Source organism: Crassostrea angulata, chromosome 8 (assembly GCF_025612915.1).
Source record: "Crassostrea angulata isolate pt1a10 chromosome 8, ASM2561291v2, whole genome shotgun sequence".
NCBI lineage: Eukaryota > Metazoa > Mollusca > Bivalvia > Ostreida > Ostreidae > Magallana > Magallana angulata.
Genome location: NC_069118.1, coordinates 15,328,613 through 15,351,147, shown reverse-complemented (window position 1 = coordinate 15,351,147; position 22,535 = coordinate 15,328,613). Strand labels below are relative to the sequence as shown.

Here is a 22,535-nt window from a genome sequence, read left to right as displayed (position 1 = left end):
AACTAAAAGTTTATTAGAGGTAAAATAAATTACCTGGTCTTATCATGTGACTAAGAAAATACAACAAAAGTATCCTAGGTGTGTCCTGAGTACCTGATGTTCCTGATGTATTTCCCCCCACAACTGATTAAAAGAGAAGCAACACAACCTTTTACCCGCATTCTGGTCCTCTTCAAAGCAGGCTTATTGACACCCCTCGAATGAAGACATGGCAGAAACTGTGACCATTTGATTATGGTGGAAGGTAATAATGCAGCTAGTTTTTCTAACACGCCTTTTTATTTGGCGCCTAGGCCAGCTGATTTGGTGCGCATGTTACCCATTTTGGCCCCCTTGTAAGCGGGGATGTTGAAACCCCCGCTGTAGGTGATCGATATATGGGATGCAATTTGAATGTTGAGTTGTATTCTAACTTTCAAACAAGTTTTTCCATCCCCATTCCCCCCTTGCCTCGCCAAAATATATGTATTTTTAGGAGAAGTCTGACGAACTTGTGTATGACCTCTCAGATTTTGTTGTGTTAAAGTGATATCCGAAAGGCCAAGGAGTTTGAGGACAATGATAACGCTAAAGTCAGAACAAGACCCATTTGAAACTTGAAACAAGCTTATCGGCCCTTCTAAAAACGGATTAAAACCTAAATAGTTAACTCCCAATACTGCTTTATATAGAAACCAATTTTGTTATTCCGATGAAATTTGTATCTGTAATTAATAGAACATTGTATTTCGTTGACGAATGTATGTAGCATAAGTTTGAAGACCTAATTATTCTTTCATTGAAAATATCAAAATTCGAAAGAGGTACGTGAAATTTGCAGCTAAGATAAAATTTGAATCGCTATTGTCGCGATAAAAAAATAATCAGGGATGAGGTGCCCAAGGTAAAATCACATAAAACATGTTTAATAATGAAATGCTTCCCAGTTTGTAAGAGGTCGTCTTGGGATTTTATGAAATCACCCAATATATTTAAAATTCGTATAAAAATTGAAACACTCAGTAATATTCTTTTTATTTGAATGTTTGTAGCAAATTTTTTTGGAGGCGATTTGCTCCAAAATCAAAAGGTTACAAACGTGTATTTCTTTAAATCCACCATACAAATCTTAATATGATTCAAAGGAATCTCAACATCCTATTGTCGAATAAGTCATATAAAACTTTGCAGATGTTATACGTTCTGTCAGTTTGTTATTGGGAGTTCATACACTGCTCATGTGGGGAAAGAATATATTATGGAACGGACAGAAATTTCGATGGAACTGTTCCAAAATCTGAGTCGTATTTTATCAACTCCAATTCTCCTCAAACGCAATATTATTGCGCGTTGAGATGTTTTAAAAGTGTAGTTTTTTGCATTGGCTTTCTGTTTAGCTCTCAAAATGCGTCCTGTAAGTTGTTGAAGACATATTTGACTGATGCTGACAAAAACGGTAATTTTGTTGGAGAGGACTGGGAATATCGAAAAAGATCAAGTAAGTATTCAATTGCATGTCTCCCTCATAGTATGACTTCATCAATATTCGTTAAAAACATGCCTGTATTTCCGTGAATGTTGCTGTTAAATTTATCTTTAAATCTTTGTTTTTTCAATGCAATATTGAATATAAGGTTGCATATAAGATTCATCAGCCACACATTTAAGCATCCTTCATACTTAGAATTTAACTAAATCCGCCTTATGTTACTTATGTTATTGATATCGCACGATTGTAAACACATATGTGACGCGTCCAGCAAAAACCTCCCTTAACTGAAAATTATGATAATGTCATTCTTTATTGATTCTAATTAAGTTTTTCCTTCTTGTTCCAGCGATACACAGCATTACATATGTTTCTCATTTTTAGAGTGTTGCATGAGCGCATTAAAATAAAGAATATGCTTTGACGTCGATTGCACAAATAAAGGCTACATAATTGTTGCTATATTATTAACTATAGATATTTTGATCACAATACATCTATCTTATTTTGACTCAGTATATTTGAAACAATGTAATAATAATTTTTGAGATATGGAATCTTACAAATGATTTAAAAGTCCTAAGATATATAAATTACAATGTAAATCTCTGCATTTTTCTTGAAGATGATGTAAATTGATTTTCATTGATTAAATACCCTCCTTGTTTTAAATGTTTTCAAAACCATAATAAAACGTGACTTTACCTAGCAAGATCGTAACTATATGTATGAATTGTTATGAAAAGTTGTCCTACAATGCTAAATTGATTTTTTTCTTGTTAAAACATAATAATCCTACACCATGTGGCAGAGAAAAGGCAGAATAAAGCTGAGATAATCATTCAGAGAACGGCTGCATACCAGATCCCATTTCACCCTTTCTAGATTTTCTCTACTTATGATTTTGACAGACCACGCATATTTCCAGCAAAGAAATCACTTCTCGTTGTAAAAAAGATATTGCATTTGCTAACAAATGGTTTACATTTTATAACCTTGCGATGAAAAATACAATTTTATATCTTGTGTAATTTTATAAACTATTTTCCGATGTACATACTTATGTTCTGCGTATATATATTCATTTCTCTCTCTCTGTCTCTGTCTCTCTCCCTCTGTCTCTGTCTCTCTGTCTCTCTCTCTCTGTCTCTGTCTCTCTCTGTCTCTGTCTGTCTCTCTCTCTCTCTCTCTCTTTTATTTGATATTTTTCTGTTAATATTTTTAATACTGGAACATCGACGGAAATACGTGGAAATATTAACTGCGTTTTTCAAATTGATTATAGAACAAAAAAATTAATAGGAAAACAAAGAAACAAAGGACTTTTTATTCAAAGATAATGCATTTAGTTTATCTGTTACGTCGGTAAAATAATTACAGAACTAATTACACAATTTCAAAAACAATTCTTTGTTTTAATTTTCATCGGTTCCATTGGCATGAAACAGGAGAATAAAAATGAAGGAGGTTTATAGAGATAATACAATTTATTTTCTTCTGTGAAAGGAATGCACAATCGTCTGAATTAATATCGATGAAACATTAGTTTAATCAAAACAATAGGAATATAAATAAGTTAAAATTGGTCTATTTGCATGTGGATAAGCATTAGTTTCAACAAAAAATTTAAACAATGGAAGAAAGAATAATTGAGAGTAGTTTATTTACATGTGAATCTGCCAAGACAAAGGACAGAACAATTTGTTCTCAAAGAAAAATATGTTTTAATTTCATTCTACAAAATAAGCGAACGTATTTTTAATAAAGAATATGACCATAAAATCAACAATTTAACATTATCACAACAGGAAAAAAGGAGTTAAATTTTTCATACCATGAATACGTGTATCTTTTGTAAAAATCGAAATTTGGGATTTAGTCACGAAACGGGTTCTTTTGAGTGTTATAGATGCATATACATAGAATGTTTCAGAAAAAGATGACTTTATGATTATGATTAGCTTCTGTTTACCGCAATACGTGTATCTTGCGAGATATTTTTTTTTGGAAAGGACAAATAGTTCAACACTTGTTTACCGTTATTACTGAATTACGCTGTTTTTTATTAAAGAAAATCATTGATGACGCAAAACTTTATTAAGCCATAGCAGAATTTCCTTCATAACTATGTAATTGATTCTTGAACACAGAAGTGAAACACTCATCATATACATGTAAGAATACTTATACAGCGTTTACGATGATGTAATAGGTACACACGTATTTTAACGTTACGTCACAATTGAGATAAGGGAGGTTTTTGCTTGGCGCGTCACAAATGTTTTTTAAATATCAAAGAAATTAAAAGCTTAATATAAGAGTCATAAATCAGAATTATAAGACTTATCATAAACAAAAACCTTTCGCTAAGGGATTTGAACAATAGATTCTAGAAAGACAGTTTTAAAACTGTGTGTCATATATAGGCTGAATACTTGCAGTACTCAAAATGGTTAAGACTTGGACGTCTTGAAGCTTAATTTTCAACCTTAACTTACTATTGGACTGTTTATTATAAAACCACGATGATAAAACAACCTCCTTTCTAAAATAGAAAAACTATATTTCATTTGAAAAATTTCATCTCGAACAATACATTAATAAATTATATATACATTGACAAATTAGACCATAACCCTAAAGGTAAGGTTGTGTGGGACAAACCTTAATTACCTTTCCAGAGAAAGTTTATTAAGATTTGAATTGATGAGATAGGGAATTACAAACAAAAATGAATATCATCATGTATATTCATTTTGTTTTATCAAAGTCATTCATTAATGGATATTTTTGGTTTCTTTTAACTCACTTCTTATTGAGCGTCTGTTTAACTAATTAATGAATTCATTGTTTATGAAGACATTCATTTTTTTCATTTTCAGGTATTATTACGAGTAAAGACAAAATATCATTTTTCTATCATTATATATTAGCAGAAATCCTGTCTTTGAATAAGCCCGTCAGTGCCAGTTCAAATTTTGAAGATTACTATCCAAATGCTGGCCACAAACTCATTTACCTCGTAGATGGGATAACAAATGCACCTGGAAAATTTCACACGTATTATGAACCGTATCCCTGGGTGACGATCGACCTTGAAAAATTTAGTATCATTAGGGATGTGGTTATGTATAACCGCGCCGATGATCATGGTAGATTTTTTCCAGTGATATAAGCTTACATTTAGTACATCCTTTAATACATGTCAATTGTAAAATCACAATGATTAACATATGTCCATGGAAGGTTATAGAAATGACTATTGAAGCAAAACAAAATACTTATCAAAATCTTTGAAAGTTGAGTTAATAGTTACATGTAACATAGCAAAATGACTCAATGTCGGATATGAAACGTCTGCACATGTTACAGGTCGGTGGCTTCACAGTGTGGAGATAAGAGTGGGAAACTCTTCTGTCTGGTCAGAGATGACTACTTGTGGCACATACCAAGGACCCAGTGAGACGGGGGATATAATTACCGTTGAATGCAGACCATCACGTTATGGAAGATACGTCACTCTGAAGATATTTCAACTTAACTACATAACAGATGACTGGAATGCTAGAAATGGCAACAATGCATTAGTGCTTGAGGAAGTTGTTATCAACGGACTTTATTTGTGAAAAAAAGAAGAAATATTTCTTCAATTATTGATATTACAAGTTAGTTGAATTTAGAATAGGATAAAAATAAATAACGGATGGTATATATTTTTTTTCCTTGCGATTAATGATGAAGTCAAGATAATATAGAACAAAGTTACGAATGTAGGAAAAACTAGAGACGAGCTCGTTGCAAGCAACGATTAGATCTTTCGCTGTAGCTGCGTTATACTTGTGACGTGATACAAAATTGATACCTGACCATGCTACAATACTAGATGTATAAACACTGAGTAAAAGAGACAAATGCTTTCGATATACGTAAGAGTTTCATGATGATTTCAATTGCCTTCAAGCCATATACATGCAACTTTATTGATATGCTATAGATATGTTGTGTTATTATCGTCCTTGTAATGCTTAAAGCCTTATTAGGCTAATACAGTCATGCATTTTTAGTCTTAGATTGGATAAAAATATCTTGGTCGTAGGCTTTTGGCTCTTGGGGCTTAATTAGTCATTTTTTGTCAATTGATCGGGGATTGTTTGGAACTAATATAAAAAGTTGGTATGGATTGTTTTTTATCGTACAACTCTATTGTAAACTCTTTAACAATGCATGCTCAGAAATATAACTCATCGCGTTCATCGTATAAAATATGTAAGCATATCAGTCTCATTTCGATTATTTCTAAAGCAGCGTCACTTGATTAAATATAAATCACAATTGTTGTTATGCCTTTTTCTTATAATAATAAGAATATAGTATAGACATCTGTTCTCTTAACTCTGGACCTCCCCCTCTCAGTTTTCTTCGAACAACATTCTACTTATTTTTGCTCATCCTGTCAAGGCGATTGATAAAAAGAACATGTCTACTAGTTGTACTATACTATTTAAACAAAACTTGTTTATTGTTTGATTCGCCGCGTGTTGTTTATTGTATGTGCATTTTATTTTGAGAAACTTATTTAATCATCATAGTTGATTAAATGTAGACGGAATATGGACGACGATTTTATTCACAAAGTGGGTATGCCCGGTATGAAGGTAAAAAGACCAAACATTTTACAAGCATGTTTAATAATGAATGTATGCTTTACCAATTTCTAAGAGCTGTAAATGCCGTCTGGTGATTTTATAAAATCACCCAATTTATTTAAAATTCGTATTAAAATTGAAACACACAGTAATATTTTTTTTTTAATTTGAACTGTGTATTTTCTTTAAATCCACCATACAAATCCTAATATGATTCAAAATGAATCTCAACGTCCTATTGTCGAATAAGTCATATAAGACTTTTCAGATGTTATACGTTCTGTCAGTTTGTTATTAGAAGTTCTTACACAGCTCATGTGGGGAAAGAATATATTATGGAACGGACTGAAATTTCGATGGAATTGTTCCAAAATCTGAGTCGTATTTTATCTACTCAAATTCCCCTCAAACGCCAGGTAATTGCGCGTTGAGATGTTTTCAAAGTGTAGTTTTTTGCATTGGGTATCTGGTTAGCTCTCAGAATGTGTCCTAAGTTGTTGAAGACATATTTGACTGATGCTGACAAAAATAATAGTTGTGTTGGAGAGGACTGGGAATATCAAAAAAGATCAAGTAAGTATTCAATTGCATGTCTTCCTCATATTATGACTTCATCAATATTCGTTGAAAACATGCCTGTATTTCCGTGAATCTTGTTGTGAAATTTATTCTTAAATCTTTGTTTTTTCAATGCAATATTGAATATAAGGTTGCATATAAGATTCATCAGCCACACATTTAAGCATCCTTCATACTTAGAATTTAACTAAATCCACGTTATGTTACTTATGTTATTGATATGCACGATTGTAAACACATATGTGACGCGCCAAGCAAAAACCTCCCTTAACTGAAAATTATGATAATTTCATTCTGATTCTAATAAAGTTTTTCCTTCTTGTTCGAGCAATATACAGCATTACATATGTTTCTCATTTTCAGGGTGTTGCAAGAGTGCATTAAAAAAAAGAATATGCTTTGACGTCGATTTCTCAAATATAGGCTATATAATTGTTGCTATATTATTAAATATAGATATTTTAATCACAGTATATCTAACTTATTTTGATTCAGTGTATTTAATTTTTGAGATATGGAATCTTATAAATGATTTAAAAGTCCTATGATATATAATTTACGATGTAAATCTCTCCATTTTTCTTGAAGTGTGATGTAATAGTACATGTATAAAAAACACGAGAAGTTTCATTATTCGTTCTGAGCCAAAGGATTACTACAATAGTAACATCTTTGCACAAATTGGTAACAAGCGATAGGATTCGGCTATAAAAGCATACGTCTGCCGTATACGTGTAAAACCGCCTGGTTAAATCTCTCAAGGTCGCACATAATGTTTAAAGTGTCGCACAACAGATTCTAAAATTCATGGAAACCGCCTTACCATCACTTAAATTTATTATGAAGTCAAGATGAAATACATGATTGTTTTCTGTCGCCCGACCAGCAGCTGGGGAAAAACTACATTATGTAGTAGGCTTTCTCCCAACGCTTTAAGGAGGCTGGGGGTCAAACTATGATATAATATAAAACCATCAGATTTATTTGAAAATTTTATATGCGATTTCTGAAGCTATCATTTACAATTTGTTAAAGAAAAATTTCATATATTTTAATATAAAATTTTATCTTTTCCATTATCTTTATATTGAGCTCTACTTTTAAAGGAGATTATTATTGTCTAAAATGGCAGCCACCCCCAGCCCCCTTAATTAAAGGTTTTAGAATAATATTTCTAGACAGCCAGTCAGGTTTAAAATTGATTATTTTTTTTTCAGCCGAATGTTGCAAATTACCTGGATACATTTGTACACGTTAAAGTGTCTAGATCTGTTTCCGATTTATCATTTCATATCGGCAAAATTATTACTTGGAATACATAGAACTGAACTACATTATATTAAATGTACAAGGTATGATATGGTATGCAGTCATGAATAAATGTGTTTTCAATTTGTAAGTAAAAATGCTTTTGGAATGTTGGATATGAATTTTAAAAAAACCTTAAAAATCACGTAGTCTGCCGATCTGTTCGTGCAATATTGTTCGGCACCTATATCTGTCCCGAAGAACAACCTATTCTGCCTTAGTACTCTAGATAATCTCTGATCGCTTTATAACTTGCCAGTTTTGTATACGAACAAATAAAACAAGTAAAAAAAAAGTTAGGGGACAATTTTTAGTTTTTGATTTTCATTGTTTAAATACCATCCTTGTTTTAAATGTTTTCGAAACCAAAATAAAACGTGACACTACCTAGCAAGATCATAACTATATGAATGAATTGTTATAAAAAGTTGTCCTACAATGCTGAATTGATTTTTTTGTTAAAACATAATAATCCTACACCATGTGGCAGAAAAAAGGCAGAATGAAGCTGAGATCATCATTTAGAGAACGGCTGCATACCAGATCTCATTTCACCCTTTCTAAATTTTCTATACTTATGATTTTGACAGACCATGCATATTTCCAGCAAAGAAATCACGTCTGGCTGGAAAAAAATATTGCATTTGCTAACAAATGGTTTACATTTTATAACCTTGCGGTGAAACAATTATACTTCTAAAAAAGAATACAATTTAATATATTGTGTAATTTTAAAAACTATATTCTTTCTGTAATGCATATTTAAAATTTCGATGTACATATTTATGTTGTACGTATCTTCATTTTTATAGCTCTCTCTCTATCTCTCTCTCTCTCTCTTATTTAATATTTTTCTGTAAATATTTTTAATGCTGGATGACATCGACGGAAATACATGGAAATATTAACTGCGTTTTTCACATTGATTATAGAAATGAAACTTAATAGGAAAAAAAAGAAACGAAGAACTTTTTGTTATAACAAAATGCATTTAGTTTATCTCCTACGTCGGTAAAATAATTGCAGAACTTATTAAACAATTTCAAAAACAATTTTTTTAAAAAATTTTCATGGGTTCCATTTCCATGAAACAGGAGAATGGAAATGGAGGAGGTTTATAGAGATAATATAATGTATTTTCCTATGTGAAAAGAATGCACAATCGTCTGAATGAATATCGATTAAACATTAGTTTTATTAAAACAATAGGAATATAAATAAGTTAAAATTGGTTTATTTGCATGTGGATAAGCATTAGTTTCAAAACAAATCTTAACAATGGAAGTAGAAATAATTGAGAGTAGTTTATTTGCATGTGCATCTGCCAAGACAAAGGACAGAACAATTTATTCTCAAAGAGAAATATGTTTCATTTTCATTCTACTAAATAAGCGAAAGTATTTTTAATAAAGAATATGACCATAAAACCAACAATTTACTTTTATCATAACAGGAAAAAAGAATTTAAATTTTCCATACTATGAATACCTGTATTTTTTCTAAAAATCGAAATTTGGGATTTAGTCCCGAGACGCGGTCTTTTGAGTGTGAAAGATGCATATACATTGAATATTTCAGAAAAGATGACTCTATGGTTATGATTAGCTTCTGTATACCGTAACACGTGTATCTTGCGAGTGATTTTTTTAAAAGGACAAATAGTTCAACACTTGTTTAGCCCTTATTTATTTATTACTGAATAACGCTGGGTTTTTTTTTTATTAAAGAAAATCATTAATGATGCAAAACTTTATTAAGCCATATAGAATTTCTTTCATAACTATGTAATTGATTCGTTAACACAGAAGTGAAACACTTGGCAGATAAGAATACTTATGTAGACACGTATTTTGACGGTACGTCATAATTGAGATAAGGGAGCTTTTTGCTTGGCGTGTCACGTATGTTTTAAAAATATCAAGAAATTAAAAGCTTAATATAAGTCATTAATCAGAATTTTTAATCGTATCATGATCAAAAAAATGTTTGCTAAGGTATTTTAACAATAGATTCTAGAAAGAAAGTTTTAAAACTGTGTGTTATATATAAGTTGAATGCTTGCAGTACTCAAAATGGTTAAGACTTAGACGTCTTGAAGCTTAACTTTCAATCTTAATTTACTATTGGACTGTTTATTATAAAACCACGATGATAAAACAACCTCCTTTCTAAAATAGAAAAACTATATTTCATTTGAAAAATTTCATCTCGAAAATTCAATAATAAATTTTACATGTATTTATAATGATAAATTAGACCATAATCCTAAAGGTAAGGTTACGTGGGACAAACCTTAATTACCTTTCCAGAGAAAGTTCATTAAGATTTGAATTGATGAGATAGGGAATTACAAACAAAAATGAATATCATCATGTATATTCATTTTGTTTTATCAAATGTCATTCATTAATGGATATTTTTGGTCTCTTTTAACTCACTTCTTATTGAGAGTATTGTTTATGAAGACATTTGTTTTTTTTCACTTTCAGGTATTATTACGAGTAAAGATAAAATATTACTGTTCTTTTTTATCATTATATATTAACAGAAATCGTGTCTTTAAACAAGCCTATCACTGCCAGTTCAAATTATGAAGATTACTATCCAAATGCTGGCCACAAACTCATTTACCTCGTAGATGGGATAACAAATGCACCTGGAAAATTTCACACGTATTATGAACCGTATCCCTGGGTGACGATCGACCTTGAAAAATATAGTATCATCATCCGCGCCGATGATCATGGTAGATTTTTCCAGTGATATAAGCTTACATTTAGTACATCCTTTAATACATGTCAATTGTAAAATCACAATGATTAATATATGTCCATGGAAGGTTATAGAAATGACTTATTGAAGCAAAACAAAATACTCATCAAAATCTTTGAAAGTTGAGTTAATAATAAATGTAACATAGCAAAATGACTCAATGTCGGATATGAAACGTCTGCACATGTTACAGGTCGGTGGCTTCACAGTGTGGAGATAAGGGTGGGAAACTCTTCTGTCTGGTCAGAGATGACTACTTGTGGCACATATCCAGGACACAGTGAGACGGGGGATATAATTGTCGTTGAATGCAGATCATCACGTTATGGAAGATACGTCACTCTGAAGGTAGTTCAACTTAACTACATAACAGATGACTGGAATGCTAGAAATGGCAACAATGCATAAGGGCTTGAGGAAGTTGTTGTCAACGGACTTTATTTGTGAAAAAAAGAAGAAATATTGCTTCAATTATTGATATTACAAGTCATTTCAATTTAGAACAAGATAGAAAATAAATAACGGAGGGTTTATGATATTTTATAAAATAAAAATTGCGATTAATGATCAAATCAAGATAATAGGGGACAAAATTAGGAATGTAGGGAAAAAACTAAAAGGATGAAAATAACAGTGCATAAGCTTTGGTAAGATAAGCAGAAAGCTTAATGATCAATTATTTGAGCCCAATATCTCTTTATTTGTTTGATTTGTTTAATGTTAAACAAGTATTAAGAAAATAAGATATACACAGTAAGTATAAAAACACAATTCAGGATGTTTTGTCATTTCATTGTCTGTTTTATGATTCTTATATTCACCTTGTTATCTATTCCCAAAAGATTCTGATATAGCTTATAGAATTCAAGTCAACGCCCTGCTTTGTCTCCCTGAAGTTTTGTGTTTTGCAGACGACTTATTATATAAACACAAAATAAGCTTTAATCCTGTTATGATTATTATAATCAGCTTCTTCTATGTATTTTGCATAATGGGCAAGTGACACAGTCACACTTTATTTTTCACACTTTTGTTGGCCATTTTTTGATATTTGTATATAAAAGCAACCAGAAATTTAATCCTTTTTTTCAATTCTAACAACTGTATGGAGCCATCCATACCTAACGAGTGATAAAAATGTCATAGCTAACAAAGCGCAGTATATATTGACATTCAGATTTAATCAATATTTCTATGGCGTATACTGTGTTTTCATTATTATTCGTGGGCATCACTTTTCATGGATATAGTGAAAATCGCAGTTTTCGTACGTAAATTTGTGGTAAATTATCCTATCAATATTAATTCCGTTGATAAACAAAACAACAAAATTTGGCATTCAATGAATACTGATGAAACCAGACTGCTTACATGAAGTCGTACTTTATTTTCCAGTACGTACTGGAGAATACAAGCAATTTCCGAGGAATTGTAGAATTTCCCATTAACATTGGAAATATAAGTATTTTCCACTTTTTAACAACCCTGAATATCAGTAAAAAATTTTATTCAAAGAATGCTTTGAAAGTTAGAGTATGGTACGGCATCAGGGTAGCAATAGCAGCAATGTTAAAAAAACACGGTTGAGTCAGGCTTACTAAAGGATTTCGATAATTGTCCCATCTTTCTTTAATACTCCATACAAAGCTAAGAAGCGGGTACCCATATCTCAGATGTAGCAACAAGAAAGGTTACAGGTCAGTCCATTTCTGTTTGAAATCCAGATCAGTACAACTCCTTCTTAGATAAAAACCCTTTACAAGTCTTCAGCAGATCATTTGAGAAATAAATATCTCGAAATTTACAGATTATCTAACTTGAAGAAAGAAAATTAAGTGGAATTTTTTTATACACTTCAATTTCATATTTTTGCAGAGAAATAAATACAGTACCGTTCAGACCCAAACTAACTCTACAGCAGACCCAAGTAAATCCAGGGTTTAGTTTTGGTGTTTACTCTGCTTTTTGAAAAATTGCGGGTTAACTTGGGGTTTGCTTTTAGGATCGAATTTTTGCACTGAAGTATGAAGCAGACCGTCTTTATTTCTTATTATCTTACCAACTGTAAATCCCTCCCCTTGTTTATTCTAAATACACAAGTAGAATCTGCTTTCAGGAGTTATTTCTGATCCGGGTTTACTCCCTGTGTTCACTTTGAATTAACTTTGGGTTTACTCAGGTTTAACTCTGGGTCTAGTAAACCCAGAGTATACCCATAGGAGACCCCGAATGTAAACCTAGGGTTACATGTAAGTTGGGGTCTACTTTCTGTTAAGTTGAGTCTGCTCGGTAATGTATATCACGTATTGAATATTCCCCTTCTCCATGAGAATCATCAAACGTCAATGTGCCTGCATATTAGTAAAACTTTTTACTATTTTTTAAAGAAAGATCAAATTAATTTTCTATGTAAAAATGCGACCCCATTGATGTCTCATCCCCCCCCCTTTTTAAGCTTTTCTTCAAACTCAAATATTCCGCTATTTATACCTAGGTAATAATCGACCTCCTCCATTGTGGCCCCACCGTAAACCGGGGATCATGGTTTGAACAAACTAGATTATGCAATACCTGATGATGTCTCTGAACAAGTTACAGATTTTTTGGCTAATTGGTTGTTAAGAAGAATACCTTTGAAGAATTACCCTTATATATTCCTATGTAAATATTCTACCCTCATTGTGATCCCAACGTAAACCCGGGGATCATGATTTAATCAATCTAGATTTTTTATACCTTACGATGCTTCTACACAAGCAACATCTTTTCTGGCCAATCAGTTTTTGAGAACATTTTTAAAGACTTTTTCTCTGTACACTACTATGAAAATTTCGACACCTATGGTGTCCCTACCCTACCTTCGGGGATCTTGTTTTAACGATATGGAATCTACACTCTCTGAGGATGTTTTCACACAAGTTATAACTTTTTTAACCGATTTGTGTTTGAGGATAAGATGTCTTTTAAGATATCAACATATTTGTAAAAATTCTTGGTTGTTTTCCTTTGAAAGGGGACGTGACTTTTCAAATCGAACAAACTTGAACTTTGTTTTTTTTATCTAAAGATGCTTTGTGCAAAATTTGGTTAAAATCGTCTCAGTAGTTCTTGAAAAAAAGTCCAAAATATTAAACGTTTACAGACGGACAAACAAACAGGCAGACGGACACCGCACTTATCAATCATAGTACGCTCTCTACATAAATTTTTTTAAAAATTCAATTTTTTTGTAAATTTAATGTGAAGAATGAAATAATAATATTACAGTGACAATAAACCTTAAAAGATAACAAAAATCTTTCCACTAACAAATACAAAAAGAGAAAACGTGTGTAGTTATACAGATAGGAAAAATATATGGGGCTAATTGTTTTCAGTTAGAGGTAAATTGCCATAAATTGGAGCGACTTGTCTTTGGTTTATCGAATTAACTTGTTTTGAGGGCGAGTTGTCCTGATCTTGGTGCGATCTGTACGTATCGTATATAAACAATAGTTAGCCATTTTTTAAACAAGATATACTCTTTATAGTGTTCCAAATATACTTTATTATGCTTCAAAGAGAGGCTGTAATCGAAGTAATTTTTGCTAAGGTGGGCGTTGTAACCTTTTGTGACCTATTTTGAAAGAATTGTTTTTGTTAGTTTATTTTGACAAAATACCAGGCATTTCCTCAAATAACTAATGTATAGATTATCGATCTAAACCTATTCAGGCAAATGAATTAATGTCACACACAGTTTTCGAAAGTTATAAAAACACATATTTTATAGATGAACTACAGAACAATTCATTTTTACAAAAGCAATGTTCAACATCTTTGATTATTCATGATCGGATACTTTTAAACAAAATTGTTTGGTTGGCGAAGACGCAGTAAAAAGCTAAATGACTTTTGATTGGTCAACTTCTTCAAAACAGGAAGAGGTCATTAGTTTAAGAACATTACATATATTTAAGTTTCTAGGAATAGAGTTATATACGTAAAAATCTTATTTTGCTTTCACTTTAACATGAAGATACCAGTCCTTTTACCGTATACAACTTTTTGGACCGTTATTGTTCCGACAACCGATTTTTGGAATTACATAGACGGTTCTTGTAATGTAAACGTGCGTTACGAGAGAGATGTAGCCTTCGACGGAGTTGTTCCGACGCCTGCATGGTATTATATAACCTCTTTCCCTAATCTAAGCTTTGCTTCGTGTACTTTGGCATGTTTTCAAAGCGTCTCTGTATGTATTGAATATCTGTTTAGCTCTCAGCAATTATCTTGTAAGTTATTGAAGACTTTTGACACATATTGATAGAAATGGAAGTTATATTGGAGGCGGTTGGGAATATCGTAGCAGAGCAGGTTAGTCATGATTCATTTAATGTAGCATATTTGTTTTCGTTTTTCAAGTTTTACATGAAAAAGAAATTAATACTTCTTTTATATAATTTTCGTTAAAAATAACTCTTTGAATTAGCAATAATAAAATGTTAAGACTGTATATGTAAACATAAAAAGTTTTAATTTTTAGCCAATGAAATAGCGAATTAAAAAAAAGAATATCATCACGTATATTCATTTTGTTTCATCGAATATCATTCATTGATAGATATTTTCGATCTTTTTTAAATCACTCCACATTAGGCGTCAATTAAATTAATGAATAAATTCATCGTTTATAAAGACATTTATTATTCATTTTCAGGTATTATTACGAGTAAAGATAAAATGTTTCTATTTTTTACATTTTCATTTTAGCAGAAATCCTGTCTTTGAATAAGCCCGTCACTGCCAGTTCAAATTATGAAGATTACTATCAAAATTCTGGCCACAAGCTCATCTTTCTTGTAGATGGGATAACAAATGCACCTGGAAAATTTCACACATATTATGAAAAATATCCCAGGGTGACGATCGACCTTGAAAACTTCAGTATCATTAGGGATGTGGTTATGTATAACCGCGTCGATAAACATGGTAGGTTTTTTCCAGTTATATAAGCTTTCATTTAGTATACCCTTTAATACATGACAATTGTAAAATCACAATGAAAAACAAATGTCCATGGAAGGTTATAGAAATGACTTATTAAAGCAAAACAAAATATTCATTAACATCTTTGAAAGTTGAGTTTATTGTAACATGTAACATAGCAATATGACTCAATATCGGATATGAAATGCTGCAAATGTTACAGGTCGGTGGCTTCACAGCATGGAGACAAGGGTGGGAAACTCTTCTGTCTGGTCAGAGATGGCTACTTGTGGCACATATCCAGGACACAGTGAAACGGGGGCTATAATTGTCGTTGAATGCAGACCATCACGTTATGGAAGATATGTCACTCTGAAGACAGTTCAACCTAACTACATCACAGATGACTGGAATGCTAGAAATGGCAACAATGCATTAGTGCTTGAGGAAGTTGTTGTCAGCAAACTTTATTTGTGAAAAAAGAAGAAATATTGTTTCAATTATTGATATTACAAGTTAGTTCAATTTAGAATAGGAAAAAATTAAATAAATAACGAAGGGTTTATAATATTTTTCTTAAATAAAGAAAAAATCATTGCGATTAATGATCAAATCAAGATAATATGGAAGAAAATTAGGAATGTAGGAAAAACTAGAGACGAGCTCGTTGCAAGCAACGATTAAGTCTTTCGCTGTAGCTGCGTTATACTTGTGACGTAACACAAAATTGATACCTGACCATGCTACAATACTAGATGTATAAAAACTGAGTAAAAGAGACAAATGCTTTCGATATACGTAAGAGTTTGTTTCATGATGATTTCATTGTGAAAGGCAATTGCCTTCAAGCCATATACATGCAACGTTATTGATATACCTCCGATATGTTGTGTTATTATAGTCCTTATAATGCTTAAAACCGTATTAGGCTAATACAGTCATGTATTTTATAGTCTTAGATTGGATGAAAATATCTTGGTCGTAGGCTTTTTTCTCTTAGGGCTTAATTAGTCATTTTTTATCAATTGTTCGGGGATTGTTTGGAACTAATATGAAAAAAAGGCTGCGATCCGTTTTTAATCGCACAACCTTATTGTTAACTCTTTAGCAATGCATGCTCGGAAATGTAATTCATCGTGTTAATCGTATTGAATGTGTAAACATACCAGTACCATTTCGATTATTTCTAAAACTGCATCACTTGATTAAATCTAATCACAATTGTTGTTATGCCTTTTTCCTATAAAAATAATAATGATAATACTATAGTATAAACATCTGTTTTCTTACTTGTGGACCCCCCCCCCCCTTCTAAGTTTTCTTCGAACAGCATTCTACTTTTTTTTGCGCGTCATTGATAAAAAGAATATGCCTGCTAGTTGTACTATACTATATAAACAAATACAGATCTTTAAAATTTATCTATTGTTTGATTCGCCGCATAATGTTTTTTGCAAGCGCATTTTATATTGAGAAACTTATTTAATCATCATAGTTGACAAAATATAGACAGAATATGGACGACGATTTTATTCACACAGTCGGCATGGCCGGTATGAAGGTAAAAAGACCAAACATTTTACACACATTTTATATCGAACGCGACAAGCGCCAGTGAATCTTTAAAAATAGATGCAGAGATCCTAGATACAGAGGGTTTTGAGGTATAATTTTGTTTTCCGATTATACGTGGATCAGAAAATAATTCCGGGGGTTAGGGTCTGACTGTTAACGTTATTTAATTGGCCAGGGGATGTCCGAGGCATATTTATGGTAATTTTATAATGTTCATGTTATTTAAAGACATTTGAATTTGCGAGGGGGGGGGTCTTGGACCCTTTTTCTTTCCTTCTAGATCGGCAATCTTAATCATTTTTATTGAATTAATCATTTTCAAAATTATCGGAATGCCAACATTTAAATTACAATTACAAAAAGATTTGCTCAATGAACTTAGAATTTACTGCTAACAAATAACAAACAAACATACAGAGAGACATAGAACCACATGTAATTTCTTCTTTTTTAGAAATCAAAAGAAATTCTAGGAAAAATCCTTTTTTTTTCTTTTTATGCCTTCATCAAAACGTTGATCAGCAAGGGTTTCTATGGCGTGCAAGCACCTTCTTAATAGATTGTTACCATGCACGGATCTAGGGGGTCGACTCCCCTCCCCTGGTGAATGAAATTAATTAAAATTTATCAAAATTATCGCAAATATGCCTCTCTCCCTCTCTCGTGATGAATTCAAAATGCTCAAACAACACATACGACAAGTTGTCAGGCAAGACTAAATGTGTACAAGACTGTCGTATACATGCGTGTTTTGAAGTTTCAGCATCAATTGAGAAAATATACAAAATATACCGTTATGATATTTTAATCATAATAAATGTAAGATTATGAATCTACTGAATCTACAACAATGACAAATATCGAAAAGGCAATGTTGTTGGAGAAGGATAAATTTGTAGTTTGTTATGGAGGTTTATTTTTGTAAATTTTATTTATCTGGATTAATTTTGTTAGTTTTTTTTGTTTATTGAAAAGGGGAATAAAGATAATGAGTACCAGTAATTTTCGAAATGAAGTCAAGCATATTTGTTTAATTACCGTAGACTAAAACATGTTGGAAAAAAGAAATATCAAGCAGTTACTATGCGATAAACATAAAGATCATGCATTCGTCTATAGTTTTTACAATTATCAGTTCCTATACGTAACAACTTAAGGAGAAATAAATTTCCAAAGAAATGATAACTAATAGTTAACAGTTAAGTTCCGGCTTGTGTTCTGCCACATGCAAGCATGTGTGTAATCCTGATTTAAAAATAGTTATCATAGCCCGGGAATGGAGCGGGGGGGGGGGGGGGTTCATCGCAACAAAATTGTGTACTAGCGTGGTAGAGTGTACAATGTAAAATTTATAGTTGATGTTGAATTATTATTAATAAACTAGATACGATCTCGTTATGAGTAACGAGTAGGTCTTCCGTTCAATTTTTAAACGATACGATTAAGATACGATTAAGATATCAATGAAATATCAGAATTCCCCCTCAACCACTCCCTTTAGATAATGCAAACGATTGTCAATATCCCTTGAAATGTTTAACAAAGATTTAAGATTTTAGTCCTCTATAATCCCAAATTACGTCATCAATTGGTTTGGCAATGAGTTTTACAAACTGATATTGCTACGACCAACAACTTTGTTTCTGTAATGCATTAAAAAATCTTGATCGTTTTTAAGGTATGTGTAATAGTTTTTACGAGTGTCTTGGCCCTAATTTAAGGTGCCAGCCCCTTTTTCTTGAGTTCATTCGAAACATCTCACGGATACTAACATTTTTTGTTCCAACACTTATCTATAATTGCTGTTTATTTTTGAGATACAAATGATTGAATAGTTTACGGGCCAGCCCTTTAGATCCTTAATGGGGACAGACTTTGGTGCTTTGATAAATGGAATCGATTAAAATTATTAATGCAAACATTTTCTCTTCTACAATGCTTAACAAAGTATGTCTCCTTTTCTAAATATATTGCGTGAAAGTTTTCGTACTTTGGCCCCTAAAAATCCCTTATTACGTAATAAATGGGCGTGGCAATGATTTTACCTGATAGATATTGTTACGATCAACAACTTTGCTTCTTTAATGGATTAAAAAATCTTTTTCTTTTTAAGGTATATGTAATAGACTTTACGAGTGTCTTGGCCCCTAATTTAAGGGGCCAGTACCTTTTTCTTGAGTCCATTCGAAAGGTCTCACAAATACTAACATTTTTTGTTCTTACACTTATCTTGAATTGTTGTTCATTTTTGAGATACAAATGATTGAATAGTTTACGGGCCAGCCCTATAGATCCTTAATGGGGACAGACTTTGGTGCTTTGATAAATGGAATTGATTAGAATTATTAATGCAAACATTTTCTCTTCTATAATGCTTAACAAAATATGTCCCCTTTTCTAGATATATTGCGTAATAGTTTAAGTACTTTAAGTACCTTAAAAACCCTAATTACGTAATAAATGGGTGTGGCAATGATTTTTTCTGATAGATATTGTTACGATCAACAACTTTGCTCCTATAATGCATTACAACATTTTTATCATTTTGTAAGTTATTTTTAATAGAGTTTACAAGTGTATTGGCCCCGAAAAAAGGGGCCAGCCCCTTTTTCTTGATTTTGTTGGAAAGAACTTTTGAGTATCTACTACTTTTGTTATAAATGTCTTAACAAAATATCAACTGATAAAAAGTTAAAGATCAAAACTTATGAAAATTTTGAATAAAAATCCGTACACAATTTTCGTGCCCAGGCGAGCTCCAAGAAATGGCGCCACTGGCGTAAAACAACATAATAGTGCACAACTTCACACTATAGACTACCTATCCTGAAAATTTCATAGTCATATCTCTGATAGTTTCTGAGATCAGCTCTGCACAAAATAGGTCGTAAAAATGAACAAAATGGCCGATAAATCTGTACCGGAAGTGACGACAGGAAAATTCTCGCCGCTGGAATTTTCATCAATACGAAAGGTAATACATAGTACAAGACTTCAAGCCAGAGTGTCTCATTCATTAATTTTTACGCAGTTATAGTGGACAAGTCCAAAATAGGAACTTTTGAGAGACACATCAACACTGGGGCATACATGTAACTTTGCGTCTAATTTCTTATTTTGAGAGTCCTTTTTATAGTTGCTTGAAAATGACGGAAAGGCTTTGAATATTGTTATCTTAATGTCATAGAACATGTGAAACTGTTTTCATTCCACACACAAGCTTGAAATAATGAAATAATTTTAATGAAAACAAAATAAATTGACGTCATAAATCCCATATCTAACGACATATTACCACCTGAATCTGCGCATCTCTTTAATGAATTTATGAACTGTGGCAAATTCTTAAATGTATTTTTAAAGGTAGTGTTAGCAGCAAGTCTGTAGCCGGCCGGCCCTCCCCATATACATTGTTCGATTTTACTAGGCCTAGCATTGCATTGCTTTGCATGTACACAGAATCTTTTAAAAATTCAACACTTAAAACGTTTATTAATATGGCTATATGAATATCGTGGTTCAAAATACCCAGAACGGAAGATGGTAAAGAATTCTATCATTGAATCTACATTTACTAAAATTTGTAAAAAACACATTGCAGGTCTGAATGTTTGTTAAGAAGTCAATCTATAAATATACAATTTGTTAATTATTGTCGATTGCTGAGGCTGTAGAAGCAATCGAAAATGTTAAATGTGCATCAAATACGCTGTGTATTAGACGAACATTTAACAACATTTTTTCCAAGCATATTTTTTTCCACGGTAGATAGCGAGTATATTTATAAATCACAATTTTAATTACCTCATTAAAATTGTGTATTACTACATGATTTATAAATTTCTGATGAAGGCTGTTTGATAATTTCGTTTGTATATGTTTTACAAATAGTTTAAATAAAACGCGAAACGCGGGGCGAGTCATAATTTATATCCCTAGAAACTTAAAATTAGCGGCTTTGGATTCAAATAATAATATAGTCGAATATAAAGTTCATATTTTAAAATCATCTCTACGATGATAATAGTATCTTTTTCGGTAATTTGTATTCTGTTATTATTTTAATTAAAAGAAAGCGTTCGATCGAAATCAATCCCGTGTTTGTTTAAATTGCCAGCGTACATTTGATATATCAGTAATACAAATTATGCTTTATATAACGGCCGTGTAGTGTAGGAAAGTTGAGTTTAATTACTATACATTGGAACCATTTTATTAACACATCTCCTGGTACTGAAACAATTATGCATCTAAATATAGAGAGAGCACATTTTTAAACAAACAAGAAAAATAAGGTCACAGAAGTTCATCTTTATGAAATGAAAATGTACATATGAATATAAAAAAAACCATTTTGGAATTTAATGAGGAATCATCTGTACTCGCTGCATGTATCAGTTTGTGCATTACAAGAAGCCCTTTCATAACTTCTTAAATGTACACAACCTCATGAAAAATACACCAAACTGACAGAAACTGTTTCTGCAGATACTGACTATATATTACGAAAGCATCAAATTATATACTATGGATAGAATCGAAAATAATTTTTTTTACAACTTTGCTTCAATAATGCTTTAGAAATGGCTATTCCTTTACAAGTTATTAACAAAAAACTTTTTGAAGCCTCTAACTCCAGAATTATAGGGGCCAGCCCCTTTTTCTTCATACCGAATTAACGTCTCGGCAAATCTTACAATTTTTGATAAACATCTTATATCAAAATTATTATCAGGTAGAAAACTAAAACGAAAAATACGTGATTTTTTTGCATTTTTTCTAACCTCTGTTTTAACACCTATACCTCTCCTTTTATTTGCATTTAAATAAAAAATAAAGTCTTGCACCATTTCAATGGATCTGCTTCCTCATCTTTGAGACTCTGCCAGTCATCATTAGCTAAACCCATTTGACAAAAGAAGTCGTGAAAATTTAGAATAGTTCAAAACCGGATAAGGATTTTCATCAAGTAAAATATGAAATGACAACAGTGTGCGGTATGTTATCGGACCGAAAAAACAATCGGTGAACAAACCAGTGAGATATTAAGGATCAAAGTTGGCGTCTAGAAGAAGAAAAAAAGTGGAAATCTGAATATTTTTAGAATAATATTAAAGTTTTCCGCTCGAAAGCGGAAGACCTTAAAAACTTGCAAATTTGAAAATTGCAATACATAAGCTTTGGTGAGATTAGCAGAAAGCTCAATGATGAGTTAAATA

At 31.8% G+C, this 22,535-nt stretch overlaps 1 protein-coding gene and 2 pseudogenes across 1 annotated transcript; all 3 read left to right on the top strand.

Annotated features, from left to right (window-relative positions):
• Nucleotides 1-1,113: 1,113 nt before the first annotated feature.
• Nucleotides 1,114-5,094, top strand: LOC128158276 (uncharacterized). Its single transcript, XM_052821036.1, has 3 exons — nt 1,114-1,477; nt 4,402-4,620; nt 4,841-5,094. Exons 1-3 carry the CDS (start codon nt 1,114-1,116, stop codon nt 5,092-5,094), a joined length of 837 nt encoding a protein of 278 aa, XP_052676996.1.
• Nucleotides 5,095-6,078: 984 nt separating this feature from the next.
• Nucleotides 6,079-11,220, top strand: LOC128160705 (uncharacterized; annotated as a pseudogene).
• Nucleotides 11,221-14,772: 3,552 nt separating this feature from the next.
• LOC128157665 (uncharacterized) lies at nt 14,773-16,839 on the top strand (annotated as a pseudogene).
• Nucleotides 16,840-22,535: the final 5,696 nt, after the last annotated feature.

Coding starts and splice junctions, on each gene's coding strand:
- LOC128158276 (XM_052821036.1), top strand. CDS start 1,114: ATGATTCAAAGGAATCTCAACATCCTATTGTCGAATAAGTCATATAAA. Junction 1,478..4,401: donor GGAATATCGAAAAAGATCAA/GTAAGTATTCAA, acceptor ATTATATATTAG/CAGAAATCCTGTCTTTGAAT. Junction 4,621..4,840: donor TAACCGCGCCGATGATCATG/GTAGATTTTTTC, acceptor CACATGTTACAG/GTCGGTGGCTTCACAGTGTG.